The sequence below is a fragment of the Pteropus medius genome, unplaced genomic scaffold (genome assembly GCF_902729225.1).
Source record: "Pteropus medius unplaced genomic scaffold, Ma_sr-lr_union100, whole genome shotgun sequence".
NCBI lineage: Eukaryota > Metazoa > Chordata > Mammalia > Chiroptera > Pteropodidae > Pteropus > Pteropus medius.
In genome coordinates this window covers 1,889,941-1,904,088 of record NW_024343732.1, presented here as the reverse complement: position 1 = coordinate 1,904,088, position 14,148 = coordinate 1,889,941, and the positions used below count along the sequence as shown (strand labels likewise).

The window sequence follows — 14,148 nt, the reverse complement described above, 5'->3', positions numbered from 1 at the left end:
AAAACTGGCCAGTGTTCTTTAATGCTCTCTGTCCACTGTATGCTAGGCCCTGTGGAGAGAGTTAGAGACCCACCAGGCTCAGGATTGACAAAGTCTCTGCCTTCTCCGGACCTATGATCCATCCATCATTCTGGATGGTTCCAAGGATATAATGGGAACAAGGTGAGTGTGAGGAGCCTCTCTGAGGACACATATTTACCCTGGGACAAGGGATCACCAGGCATATGGCATAGCACATGCAAAGGCCCTGCTGCAGTAACGAGCTGGGAAGCCAAGGCTGAGGGTGAAAAATCAGAGGGTGTCAGGGAAGGAGGGTGTGGAGCCTCCATCACTTGGCTGAGGAGTGGGCTCCATCTGGAGTGCAGTGAAAGTCATGGAAGGGTTGTATGCCGAGGTTGTTGGTCAGACACAGATGTCCCAAGGATGCCTTGAGTGTTGGGGAGGTGGCCCCTCCCTTCTCCCTCATATCCCATCTCATAGCCAGCCTTTATGGCGGCCAATTAAGCCCTGACAGTCATGATAATGGTAATAAGCAGGTAAGCAGTTGGGATTCCTGCCTTAACAGCCCAGTCCAGAGGTTAAGGGAGAAACTGTGTGTGTGTGTGCGCGCGTGCGCGCGCTAAGGAAGAAAGTTTAGGGGCCTAGAGTTGAGCACCCCCACGGGGGGATCCATAGCAGGTCCTGGCAGAGTTAAAACCGTAGGCGACTGTTCTGAGGTACAGACTCCGGTTCTACTGAATGGATGAGCTCAGGTCTGGTCACAGACCTGCCTCGCGGGCAAGTCACTAGCTGATCCTCAGTTTCACGGCTGTAAAGCCAGGAATTTGGACCCCGCACTTTAGAGCGCACCTATTGAAAAGTATCAGGATCAAAACGCTTCTATCCAGCAATTTCTGGCAGCCCTCCTCTCCCCTCCCCCTGTCCTTCTGGGGCAAACACAGCACCAGATATCGGGGTGGGGGTGGTGAAGGCAGATCTGGACCACACCCCCGCTAAGCCACCGGACACCACTTCCCTAGGCTTTCAGCCCCCAGCGTTTACAAAGCCTGGCCTAGGCATGCTAAGGGTGGCACGGTCGGCGCAATGGAGCGCGAGGCACCAGGGAGGTATTTACCCATCCCGATCCCTATCCACCCACTCCCGTCCCCGGGGGCCGGCACAGCCCCCGCCCCCGCCCCCGCCGGCTGGGCTCCACGCGCGGACGCGGGGCGGAGCCTCATGGCGGCGAGCGCCTGGTGGCCGGGCGCATCACGCCACCCGGGACGTGCCTTGGCGGGAGGCGGTGCTGGGGGCCTTGGTCATACAGAGCTCCGGGGGCGGGGTGACCCGGCCCCAGTGCGCGGTCCGCCCCCATGACGTCAACCCACAAGGCAGCGCGCTGTTGTGCCGTTTACCGCGCATCACCGGGGCAACAGCAGCTAAGGGGGCGTCAGTGGCTAGGCCCCGCCCCATCATGTAAATGAGCAACGTCACCCGCGTCCAATGGCGAGCGGGGGCAGTGAGCTCATCGCGTCGGGCCGAGGCTATAAGAGGGCGTGCGCGCTACGCGGCGCAAGAGCCGCCGCCAGCGGAGGGCCGGGCGCAGCGGCCGCGGCCAGGGCGGGCGCAGGGCCGAGCGGACGGGGGGGCACGGGCCCCTCGGGAGGCCGCGGCCACTCCCCTCCCCCCCGGGCCGGCGCGGCGGGGGAGGCGGAGGATGGAAACACCCTTCTACGGCGATGAGGCGCTAAGCGGCCTGGGCGGCGGCGTCAGTGGCAGTGGCGGCGGTGGCAGCTTCGCGTCCCCGGGTCGTCTGTTTCCCGGGGCGCCCCCGACGGCAGCGGCCGGCAGCATGATGAAGAAGGACGCGCTGACGCTGAGCCTGAGCGAGCAGGTGGCGGCGGCGCTCAAGCCTGCGGCCGCGCCGCCCCCTGCCCCCCTGCGCACCGACGGCGCCCCGGGGGCGGCGCCCCCCGACGGCCTGCTCTCCTCGCCTGACCTGGGGCTGCTTAAGCTCGCCTCGCCGGAACTCGAGCGTCTCATCATCCAGTCCAACGGGCTGGTCACCACTACGCCGACGAGCACGCAGTTCCTCTACCCCAAGGTGGCGGCCAGCGAGGAGCAGGAGTTCGCTGAGGGCTTTGTCAAGGCGCTGGAGGACTTGCACAAGCAGAACCAGCTGGGTGCGGGCGCGGCCTCCGCTGCCGCCTCGGCCGGGGGACCCTCGGGCACGGCCGCGGGCGCCGCACCTCCCGGCGAGCTGGCCCCGGCGGCGGCCACGCCCGAGGCGCCCGTCTACGCGAACCTAAGCAGCTACGCGGGCGGCACCGGGAGCGCGGGGGGCGCTGCGACGGTTGCCTTCGCTGCCGAGCCTGTGCCCTTCCCGCCGCCGCCCCCGGGCGCGCTGGGGCCACCACGCCTGGCCGCGCTTAAGGATGAGCCGCAGACGGTGCCCGACGTGCCGAGCTTCGGCGAGAGCCCGCCGCTGTCGCCCATCGACATGGACACACAAGAGCGTATCAAGGCGGAGCGCAAGCGGCTGCGCAACCGCATCGCTGCCTCCAAATGCCGCAAACGCAAGCTGGAGCGCATCTCGCGCCTCGAGGAGAAAGTGAAGACGCTTAAGAGCCAGAATACGGAGCTGGCGTCCACAGCGAGCCTGCTGCGCGAGCAGGTGGCGCAGCTCAAGCAAAAGGTCCTCAGCCACGTCAACAGCGGCTGCCAGCTGCTGCCCCAGCACCAGGTGCCCGCGTACTGAGCCCTCGCGCGGGGCGCATGCGCGGCCCCCCTTCCCGAGAGGCGGGCTTGCGTGGGGGGTCGTGGGTGCCTCGGACTCGGAGAGGGCGCTTCCCGGTAGAGGGACCCCCCCCAGATGGTGCCAGGACTCGGAGAGGGCACCTCAGACTCGACAAGCTGGACCCCCTGCTCCTGGGGGGCAAGCGCATGACCCCCTCGCCCTCGCGCTGCCTCTGTCCTCTGCGCGCAGCCACCCTGTGTTGCACAAATCCGCGCGCCCGGCCGCTCCTTTGTACGTACCGCCGCCGAGGGGGGCTCCGAGGGGGCGCGGCCTCAAGCCCTGCGTTGCCTTTTACTTTTTTTTTTGCATTTGGAAGAGAGAACAGTGTTCGATTCTGCCCTATTTATGTTTCTACTCGGGAACAAACGTTGGTTGTGTGCGTGTGTGTTTTCTTGTGTTGGTTTTTTTAAAGAAATGGGAAGAAGAAAAAAACTCCCTTTCCTTGCTCTCTTCCCCCTCCCTTTTGTCCTTCCGACACCCCAACTCCCGCCCTTTTTTTTTTTTTTCTGTTTTGTTTTGCTACGAGTCCACATTCCTGTTTGTAATCCTTGGTTAGCCCGGTTTTCTGTTTTCAGTAAAGTCTCCTTATGCCAGCTCTGCTCTCCGCCTCCTCTTTCCCCCGTCGGGGCCTTATGGGCTGGGCGGGGCCTGGCCCGCTCCCCTCCTCTCTCGCCTCATTCCCTCCTCCCTACGCCCCTCCGCAGAGGAGGGGGAGCGGGAGCGGGCGTCGGGTACGCTCCGCTCATCTGACGGGCGGCGAGCGCCATCTAGGCGCTCCCGGGCTCTGAGCCGGCTGATGTCCGGGCTGGGCGGGGGCCGCTGGAGACTCCGACCAGCGTTTGGAATTAGCGAGCCTCGGGTATCCCCTTTGGGGTGGAGTGACTGCGGACTGGAAAGGAGACAGCTTTACCCCGAGGCAGGAAAGAAAAGATAAAATTTTAACTTCCTGGGCCTGTGTTTCACTGTGAAATGGGCAGAACAATCAAACCTATTCAGAAAGTTGTGAAGATTAAGACTTTACAGAGCAGTGCTTGGTTTACATTCTATACTCAATGTTTTTATTATCAGTTAATGGGTGGGGAAACTGAGTCTTAGGACCAGAAAAAAGGTGGCCCAGGTGGAATCTGGGCCAGGTAATCTGCCTCTGGCACTGGAAGTGGGGTACTTTCTGTGGTATCTCCTTTTTAAGGAACTGACTGGGAATCCAAAATTTTCCAAGTACTCCCTGAAAGCTCCCTCTCCACAGCATCCTATTCTCCCATTTTGAGGAAACTGAGTTGCAGAGAGATTGACTGGTTTGAGGTCATACAGCATTTTAAGGAACCTGTACAGGGACATTTATTTGGACCTTGGGTTTCTCACTTCCAGATTCTTGACTGCCAGGCTACTCTATTCCACAGCCTCATCTGGGCTTTGCTATTGTGTGGGCCAAAGACTGAGTCCCAACTTGGGTGCTAATTTGCCACCTTGTGACCTCAGCCAAGTCTTGTCCCCACTCTGGCTTCTACCTCTGGTACTGTGTGTGAGCTGGGTTTGTGTACGTCCAGGTAACATCTCCCAGGCAGAAGTTAGAAGTGCTTGTGGCATGAACAGCAAGGAGATAATACTCAAGCACGCCTTGTGCAGCCCCCTATTTATAGAGAAGGGGAGGTGCAGGGAGGTTGCTAGATCTGCCCAAACTTTTTGTTCACAGCACTTCCAATGCCAAATATGTTTTTTTTCCCCTATACCAATTCTACAACTTTCCAGACACCAACCAAGTGCTCTACAGTTCAATTCTGACACTCTTAACGAGTTGGCACAGACCCCATAGGTGAATGGCTCAGTCCTGCAAGACTGTCCCCAGTACAGACACCAGCAGTTAAGTCCCAGGTTGTCACCTGTACTTCTGACCAATTAAGTGCAAATTGGGGATTTCCACGACCCACTCGTCAGTTTTGATAAATTTTCTAGGACAGCTCATAGGACCCAGGAAAGCACTTTACTTAACTAGATTACCTGTTTCTTATAAAGGATGTACTTCAGGAACAGCCAGTTGGAAGAAATGCACAAGGGCAAGGTACAAGGCATGGAGCTTCCAGGCCACATCTGGGCTGCCAGCCTCCCAACACCTCAATGTGTTCATCAACCAGGAAGCTCTCTTGGGCCCCAGAGGTCCCATTGTATAAGCACGATTGATTAAATCATTAACCTTTGGTAATAACTTGAGTCTTAAGCCCCTCTCCCCTCCCAGGACGTTTAGGAGGTGGGGCTGAAAGTTCCAACACACTAATCAAGCCTAGATCTTTCTGGAGACCAACGCATAGCTGGCCTCTTGCTCTGGCGCCCCCAGTGGCTCCCCAGGGAAGCCAGGCTATGTGGCTTTGGCAGGACCCTGCTGAGCTGAGGCCAAGGTGTGTGTCAGCTCCCGGCTTGCCAGCAGTGATTCACTCCAGGCCTAGGCTCAACTCCAGGAGGTGACTTGGGATGGTGTCCTCCCTTTCCTCTCCAGGACTGTGGCTTAGAGTCAATGCCCATTTTTGCCAGACCATGTGTGGGTCCCAAGGGTCCTTGAGCCCAGCCTCACCCAAAGGAGCCCCCATCTTCAGAGCCAGAGAAATACTGGCTGGCCTTTTAAGAAATTAAGTCAGAGCCTCCTTTGTTCTAAACCACCTCATGGCTCTGGAGCGCTTCGCAATAAAACCCAAACTCTCCTACTCTTCTTCAAGGCCCCACCTGTGACTCCTTCCTATCCTCTTCTCTTTCCCCTCCAGCCATATTAGCTTCCTCTGTGTTCTCTCATGCCCAGCTTGTTCCTACCCCAAGGCCTTTGCCTACACTGTGCCCGCCACCTGAGATTCTCTTCCTCCAGATCTCCCATGGCAAACTCCTTTCCCTGCGAGGCTCAGCCCATCCCACCTTCTCTTTGGTCTGTTCCTAGCAGTTTCACACCCCAAAATTATTTGAGTTGTGTCCCTAGGCCCAGATCAGGTCCCAGCCCAAAGTAAAAGCTCAGCAAATGCCCAAAGGATGAGAGCCTAAGGCTCCCTCCAGACACATGGAGGTGGAGATTTTGGGCTCCTCTTCTTTGCTCAGAGCCCTAACTTTCTGCTCAGGATGGGTAGGCAATACATAGCAACCACCATGACCCTCAGCCCTGACCTGGGTTCTTCCCCACCCCACCCCTGAGTCTGCCTTCTAGAATCCCCTCCTCTCAGGAGTTGGTGGCGATTGGCCAGAGCTTGGCTGTGAGTCACAAAGCCACCATAGCACCAGGGCCCCAAGGCTAGCCATTTGGGCTGGTGGGTTCAGCTTCGGGGGCAGGTGAGTGGGCTAATAGAGGGTTTGGTGGGGGTTAAATGGGGATCTGATCATTCTTCTCTGAGCCCCACTATCCTCAGAGTCCCTCTGGGTTTTCTAGACCACTCTGAGAGGGGGATTAGCTCCTCAGCCCATTAGAGCAGGGGCACTTGTGTCCACAAAAGGCCTGATTGTGGGTTTGTCTGTTTGGGGACTCAGCCTTGTGAGTCTATCACATATCCTTGGGAGCCTGGGGAAGTGGTCTTAGCTCATGTGACATATAAGGAAACTGAGGTTCAGAGGGATTTACTCAAAATTGCCAAGCCCATCACTCAGCTTATGTATCTGGGGACTCCTATTTCTCCTTCCCACTCCCTGTAATCTAATTTCTCTCACTCTGTCATCTCATTGCTCATTCTGGTTGAATTCATCAAAAGGGCTGAACCATGTGGTTGATGAAATCCCAGACCCTGGGATGGACCAGTTCAGACCTTGAAGCTGCCATCTCCAAGTTCTAAAGCTTGAATCCATCTATCCATCCGCCCATCCATCCATCCATCCATCCATCCATCCATCCATCCATGCATCCATCTATCCACAAACATCTATTGAGCACCTACTATGTGGACTGTTCTGGGCACTAGGGATTTAGGAGCAAAGAAAAGAAACAGACATCACCTATGAGAAGCTCATAGTCTAATGGGGGAGGCACATCAGAACTAAGACATATAGTTCGTTGGATTCTCCAGGCCTCAGTTTCCTCCACTGTGAAATGGGGACAATGACTGTGCCCACCTCCAGGGGAGCTGGCCTCAGCTCATATGCTGTATGACTCAGTTCACACTGACACCCATTCTGAATGGGCTGGGCTGTCTTGCGGCTGGGGTGAAGACTGGGCAAGAGGCTGGACATTTGGGCCATCGAACAGGTGAAGCCAGAATGTTCATTGTAAAGGAGAGGGTGCATGGGTCTTTGAAATTGATTCTGAAATTGATTTGAAATTGATTCTGGTCATCTCTATCTTGGAGAGTTCAGTCCATTATCATCTGATATGGCTAAATTTAAGTCTACCATTTGGCTATTTTTATTTCTGTTATCTCCAAGTTTTAGTCATCTATTCCCTCTCTTCTGCCTTCTTTTGGATTATTTGAATGTTTCTAGGCTTTAAATGCACCTCTCAATATGTACTCTGACAAAGGAGTTCTTATAATTCTCATTTCAATAAGTATGATGTTAACATTTTTCAGTAGAGGGCTGGTGAGAGACTGCAGGATTTGTATGCAGCTGTGTGCCTTAGGAAAGATGGGAGATAAAAATATATAGATTTATATAAATATATTAAATTATTTAAATTAGAATATTAATACTATATTTAAATATATCTATATAAAGATATATATGTATATATACCTTTGTATGTATATATACGTATTTTCTTTTAAGTTAGACTCTCTTGGGTCTTCTAGGTAGACACCAGCTAGCTCTACTTTAAAAATATTTGCATCGATTTTTCAAATCCTTGTCATCTTGCTTTGCTATAACCACCCAAAACAGTGGCCGACTGTGCATCTTGTTTCTTCCTTTAATGAAAACGACTTTAAGATTTTACCATTTAAAATGACATTTGCTCAAAGAGGAGGCAATACTTCCCAACTCATTTTATGAGGCCAATATTACTCTGATACCAAAACCTGATAAGGATAACACAAAAGAAGAAAACTACAGACCAATATCTCTTATGAACACACATGCAAATATCCTAAGTAAGATACTGTGAACCGAATACAGCAACATATTAAAATGATTATACACTATGATCAAGTGGGCTTCATCTCAGAGGCACAGGGATAGTTCAACATATGCAAATCGATTAATGTGATACACCACATAAACAAATTAAAAAATAAGAATCATATAGTCATATCAATAGATGCAGAAAAATCCTTTGACAAGATACAGCATCCATTTATGATAAAAACACTTAACAAAATTAGTATAGAAGGAAAGTACCTTAACATAATAAAGGCCATCTATGACAAACCCTCAGCCAACATTATACTTAATGGTGAAAAACTAAAAACCTTTCTCTAAGATCAGGAACAAGATAATGCTGTCCACTGTTGTCACTGTTATTCGATATAACATTGGAGGTCCTAGCAAGTGCAATCAGGGAAGAGAAAGATATAAAAGGCATCCAAATAGGAAACGAAGAAGTCAAACTGTCACTATTTGCAGATCACATGATTTTCTATATAGAAAACCCTAAAGACTCCACAAGAACACTACCAGAAACAATAAGCAAATACAGTAAAGTTTTCTATACTCTAATAATGAAGTGTCTGAAAAGGAAGCTGAAAAAATAATTCCTTTTGTAATTGCAACAAAAAGAAAATACCTAGGAATAAATTTAATGAAACACGTGAAGGACCTATATAAAGAAAACTACAAGACCCTATTAAAAGAAATCGAAGAAGATACGAAGAAATGGAAAGATATTCCCTGTTCTTGGATTGGAAGAATCAACATAATTAAAATGACCATATTACCCTAAAGCATTATACAGATTTAGTGCAATTCCCATCAAAATCCCATCGGCTTTTTTCAAAGAAATAGAACAAAAAAATCATCATATTTGTATGGAAGCACAAAAGACCCTGAATTACCAAAGCCATCCTAAGAAAAAAGAATGAGGCTGGAGGCATCACTCTGCCCGACTTCAAATTATCCTACAGAGTGACAGTGATCAAAACGGCATGGTATTGGCAGAAAAACAGACACACGGACCAGTGGAACAGAATCGAGAGTCCAGAAGTAAATCCATATTTATATGGGCAAGTAATTTTTGATAAAAAAGCCAAAAACATACAGTGAAGGAAGGAAAGCCTTTTCAATAAATGGTGCTGGGAAAACTGGAAAGCCACCAACAAAAGAATGAAACTAGACTGTTGTCTATCACCACACACCAAAATTAACTCAAAATGGATTAAGGACCTGAATATAAGTCCTGAAACAATAAAATGCATAGAAGAAAACATAATAACTAAACGCAAGGACCTTGGACTTAAAGAGGATTTTATGAATTTGACCTCAAGAGCAAGGGAAGTAAAAGCTAAAATAAATGAATGGGACTACATCAAACTAAAAAGCTTCTGCTCAGCAAAAGAAATTGTCAACAAAGTAAAAAGACAACCATCCGAATGGGAAAATGTATTTGCAAGCAACGCCTCCGATAAGGACCTAATAGCCAAAATATAAAAAGAACTCATACAACCTCAGTAACAATAAAAAAGCAAATGATCCAAGCAAAAGATGTGCAGAGGACCTGAAGAGAAACTTTTCCCTAGAGGACATACAAATGGCCAACAAATATTTGAAAAGATGCTCAACATCACTAGCTATTAGGGAAATGCAAATCAAAATCACAATGAGATATCATCTCACACCTGTTAGAATAGCTATAATCAACAGGACAAGTAATAACAAATGCCGGAGAGGATGCAGAGAAAAAAGGACCCTCATACACTGCTGGTGGCACTGCAAATTGGTATAGCCACTGCAGAGAACAGTATGGAGGTTCCTCAAAAAACTAAGAATTGATCTACCATATGATCCAGCAATCCCTCTACTGGGTATTTACTCCAAAGATTTGAAAACCTATATCTGAAAAGATATTTGCACACTGATGTTCATAGCAGCATTATTCACGGTGGCCAGGGCATAGAAGCAACCAAAGCGTCCTACTATAGACGATTGGCTAAAGAAGCTGTGGTACATATATACAACGGAATATTACTCAGCCATAAGAAGAGATGAAATACTGCCATTTGTGACGACATGGATGGACCTCGACATAATCATGCTAAGCTAAATAAGCCAGACAGAAAAAGTTAAAAATCACATGATGTCACTTATATGTGGGATATAAACCTAAAACCAACAAATGAACAGGACAAACAAACAGAGACTCAGGGACATGGACAATGGACTAGTGGTTACCAGAGTGTAGCGGGTGGAGGAGAAGGAGGGGAGAGGTAGAAGGGGTGTAAAGGGAGTCAAATATAGAGGGATAGGGGAAGGGTGAAGTGGGTAAAGGGAATCAAATATATGGTAGCTGAAGGAAACTGGACTTTGGGTGGTAATCACACAATAAAATATATAGATGTCAAATTATAATGTACACCTGAAAATTATATAATCGTATTAACCAATGTTACCCCAATAAACTTAATTAAAAAAAAAATAAAGTGACGTCTGCTGTGGTTTTGTGGTTAGCCTTACTGTCTTTAGATACTACACTATCTATTTTTATAAGTTCTTATTAGAAATCGCTACTGGATTTGATAAAACACATTTTGGGCACTTCTTGAAAAATCATATGGCTGCCTTTTCAATTCTGGATGTGATGGTTTACCTTAGGGATTTATAGATATTGAACCATTCTTACATCCTTGCAATAAGTCCTCCTTGGCTATAGTATTATTCTTTTGATAAGTAGCCATGTTTCTTTAGAATATTTGCATCTTATCCATGAGTGAGCACTTGATTATTGTAACATTGATGTAACATTGTTTTAAATATGTTGTTATTTCTATGTTTGAGTGAAGGAGGTCAGGTTCCCACATCATATCATTCTGCTGCCTTGACTCAAAGGCTAAACTTCTTAATTTTCTAATTGAACTATTTTTTATTAGAGTCCCCCATAAGCTCCCCCATTCACACACAATTATTTGTCAATTTGGTGTTTATGCTTCTAGATTTTTATATGAATATTCCAATGTGTGTGTGTGTGTGTGTGTGTGTTTGTACAGAATAATTTTTAAAAGTCAAGTCATATGGTTCCTTGTGAGTTTGCAACTCGCATTTTTCATTGAAGATTATGCTGTGATTATTTGCTCACATCATTACATATTCCTCAGTATCACTTAAAAGTATTTTGGTGGTGTTATGAAGATCATGCATAGAGAAAGACACCCAGTTTAGATTTTTACAATCTAAACAAATCCACCTGACTGTCCCCCAAACTCCCTCATACCTCTTCTCAGCCACACATGTCCTGAATTCTAATAGCAGAGCTTAACTTCCCCTGTTCCTTTTTAAATTTTCTATAATTAGAATAACCAGTTTGTTCTCTATTTTGTCTTTTACTCAAAATAATGTATGTGAGATTCATGCATATCATTGAGCTCATTTTCCTTGCCGTTTTGAACAGGATTCATTGATTTATAAATAAGTCAATATTTCTATTGGTATTTCTATTGATATATGATTAACATACAGTTGTTTTATCTATTTTTCTGTTGATGGGCATTTGGATGGTTTCTGGTTTGGGGTGAGTATAAATACTTAGACCTTGAGTATATTCGTCAGTGAGGATTGAGTTGCCTTCAAGATATTGATAGTTTCCCCAAGTGGTGCAGATTTTTAATTTTTGTCATTCTTGTGGATCTGCACACCATTTCTGATGGCTGGATAGCACACCATTGTACAAGTGTTCTGTTGATGAATGTAAGCAACCTCCTATTACTAAGCATATGCTTTGTTTTCAGTTTTTACTCTTCTAAACAATACAGTGATGAACATCCTTGAACATCCTTCTTTATATACTTGTAACTGACACTCTCGCAATCACCTGATTGGTTATTTCCAGTTGTTTTGTTTTTACATACAAAACAACACTGGGATAAGATTTTTGGATATTCATCTTTGTGGACTTAAAATTTTTTTGTTTTTCATTTTTTTGAGATTTTAGGGTTTTTTTGCTTTTAACATCTCTTCTCACGTAGATCTTGAGGACAGAGCCAGCCCAAGGCAGTGTTGCTGCACGTTGCATGAGATGAAGGACTGAAGGCTGCTTACTCTTGCAAGCTGGGTTCTGAGATTGCACCTTCTCTTTCTGCTCCTCCTCCAACTCTATGACCCTCCAAGGTATGAAGATGGCTGGGCAAGGGCTCTGGCTGGTCCAGCTGGAATGGGGGACTTCTGTCATATAGGCTCCAGGTTATGCATCAGGATTGCTTTACAGTGTCCCATCTCTCTGGTACTTCTGAAAACTACAGTTATCCCCTCATTTTTCCTTTACCATCCTTCCATCTGCCATTGATCTATCCATCTACCTGTCATCCACCATCCATTCACTGATCCATCCATCTATTCATCAGTCCACCAATGGTCTATTCACCAATTTCATCAGTTCTCTTCATTCATACACCCATTTTTCTAATCAGATTTCAGCCATCCATCCATCCGTCCATCCTCCCACCTACCCACCCATCCATCTATCCATCCATCCGTATCCATCAAATGTCCATCCATCCGTCCATGCATCTGTCATCCATGCATGTATCCATCCATGCATCCATCCATCCATACATCCATCCATATATCCATCCATGTGTCCATTTCTTTATTTATTAATTTGTTTATAAATTCAACATTTACTCATCCATTTACTCATCTATTCTTCTGCTCAACCCTTCTTCAATCCCTCCAACCAACCCATCATTCATTCATCCACTGATTTATTCATTCAGAACCTATTCATGCATCCATCTGTCCATCCAATTTCCAATCTACTTACTCACTAATTTATTAGTCAAGTTAGCCACTCACCCAACACTCAACCATTTACAGCCTGGAGCCAGGCCTTATAACTGAGATGGGGGCACAGAAATGACTCAGACTTAGTTCCTGCCCTCTAGGAATTTACAATCAATGGGGAGAGGCAAATAACAATAACACACCCACACCCACACATAGGACATTCCCAAAACAATGTGATCAGTGTTGTAGGTACAGAGGAAGTTTGTAAAGCAGGTAGGTGTTAGGTATTGAGTAGGTGAGAATGTGTACTATGTGTCAGAGTTGAAATGGCCACAGAACGATGGAAAAGACACGGGTACCACAAGCCACCTGGGCAAGTGGCCAGGAGGCCAGGATAGAGAGGGCCTGCAAAGGAGAAGAGGAAGATTACAAGGTTCCAGGGTGAATGCTTGGTCCAGCTAGGACCCCTCTTGTCTGCACGACTTCGCTCCCTGACCACCTCCCTGCCACCCCCCACAGGCAGAGTTGATCCGCCTAGGAACCAAGACAATGCAGCAAGCAACACACTTCCGGTTGTCACCCAGTAGGCAGAGCTCGTATCAGCCTCAGCCCATCCCCAATCTCCAAGACAAAGTGGGGACACTATGTTCACAGCCCCAGTGTGAGCCACCTGCGTCCAGGGAGACCCTCCTGCAACAGCTGGACAAGGACAAGATAATGCCTTCCCATGTCCCACGCCTCCGGGCTGTGGTCGAGAGCCAGGCCTTCAAGAATATCCTGGTAGATGAGATGGACATGATGCTGTCTCGCGCAGCCACCCTCATCCAAGCCAACTGGAGAGGCTACCGGCTCCGGCAGAAGCTGATCTCCCAGATGTTGGCAGCTAAGGCCATCCAGGAGGCCTGGCGACGCTTCAGCACCAGGCGCCTCCTCCGGTCTGGCAAGGCAGTAGAAAAAAAAGTGAGCATAGATGAAGGGGACATCCCTTACCACCACCCCCAGCAGGTGCGGTTTCAGCATTTGGAAGAGGGCAGGTACCTTCCGGCCCCACCCATCATGGTGAGTAAGGAGACCCAGTTTCCTTCTGCTGACCACCTAGCTGTCTGCGCCCACGAGCTGGACTTGCTGCAGCCCCCGGGCACTCCACAGCCTGGCATGCAGGCCCCTAGTGCCCTTGAAGCCTCCAGTGTCATTTTCTTGCCACACCAGAATGTCTCCATGAGACTCCCGTGTCCAGTGAGTCTAAATGCAAAGTGCCACCCATGCCTGATGACAAGAACAGTTAGAAGTTCCAGCCTTGTCCACATAGATGGGGACATGATGAAGACCAAGCAAGTGACTGCCAGAACCAACAAGGCAGGATCCCCAGGGCCACCACCATCTAGAAGTTATGCCCAGACACTTTATGGACCCCTCAAGACTCAGACTCAGACTCAGGCCCCTGTGGAAGCAGAGGTCCTCAAAGCCCCACCCCAGGCAGGCCCAGCACCTGTGATGACCAAGACCCCAGTGCCCACCATAACAATGACCAAGACCCCACCCCAGGTGTACCC

General features: G+C 48.5%; 2 protein-coding genes across 2 annotated transcripts in view; both read left to right on the top strand.

Annotated features, from left to right (window-relative positions):
• The first annotated feature begins 1,567 nt into the window (after positions 1–1,567).
• Positions 1,568–3,369, top strand: JUND (JunD proto-oncogene, AP-1 transcription factor subunit). The gene has a single exon (XM_039867872.1). The coding sequence runs from the start codon at positions 1,697–1,699 to the stop codon at positions 2,735–2,737; it is 1,041 nt and encodes a 346-aa protein (XP_039723806.1). The 5' UTR covers positions 1,568–1,696; the 3' UTR covers positions 2,738–3,369.
• Positions 3,370–12,389: 9,020 nt separating this feature from the next.
• The window catches only part of IQCN (IQ motif containing N), a 13,088-nt gene continuing 11,329 nt past the window's right edge, over positions 12,390–14,148 (top strand). Inside the window, exon 1 of the mRNA XM_039867647.1 lies at positions 12,390–14,144. Within this exon, the coding sequence (XP_039723581.1) occupies positions 13,145–14,144 (1,000 nt within the window). The 5' untranslated portion in view covers positions 12,390–13,144. The remainder of the gene's footprint in view (positions 14,145–14,148) is intronic.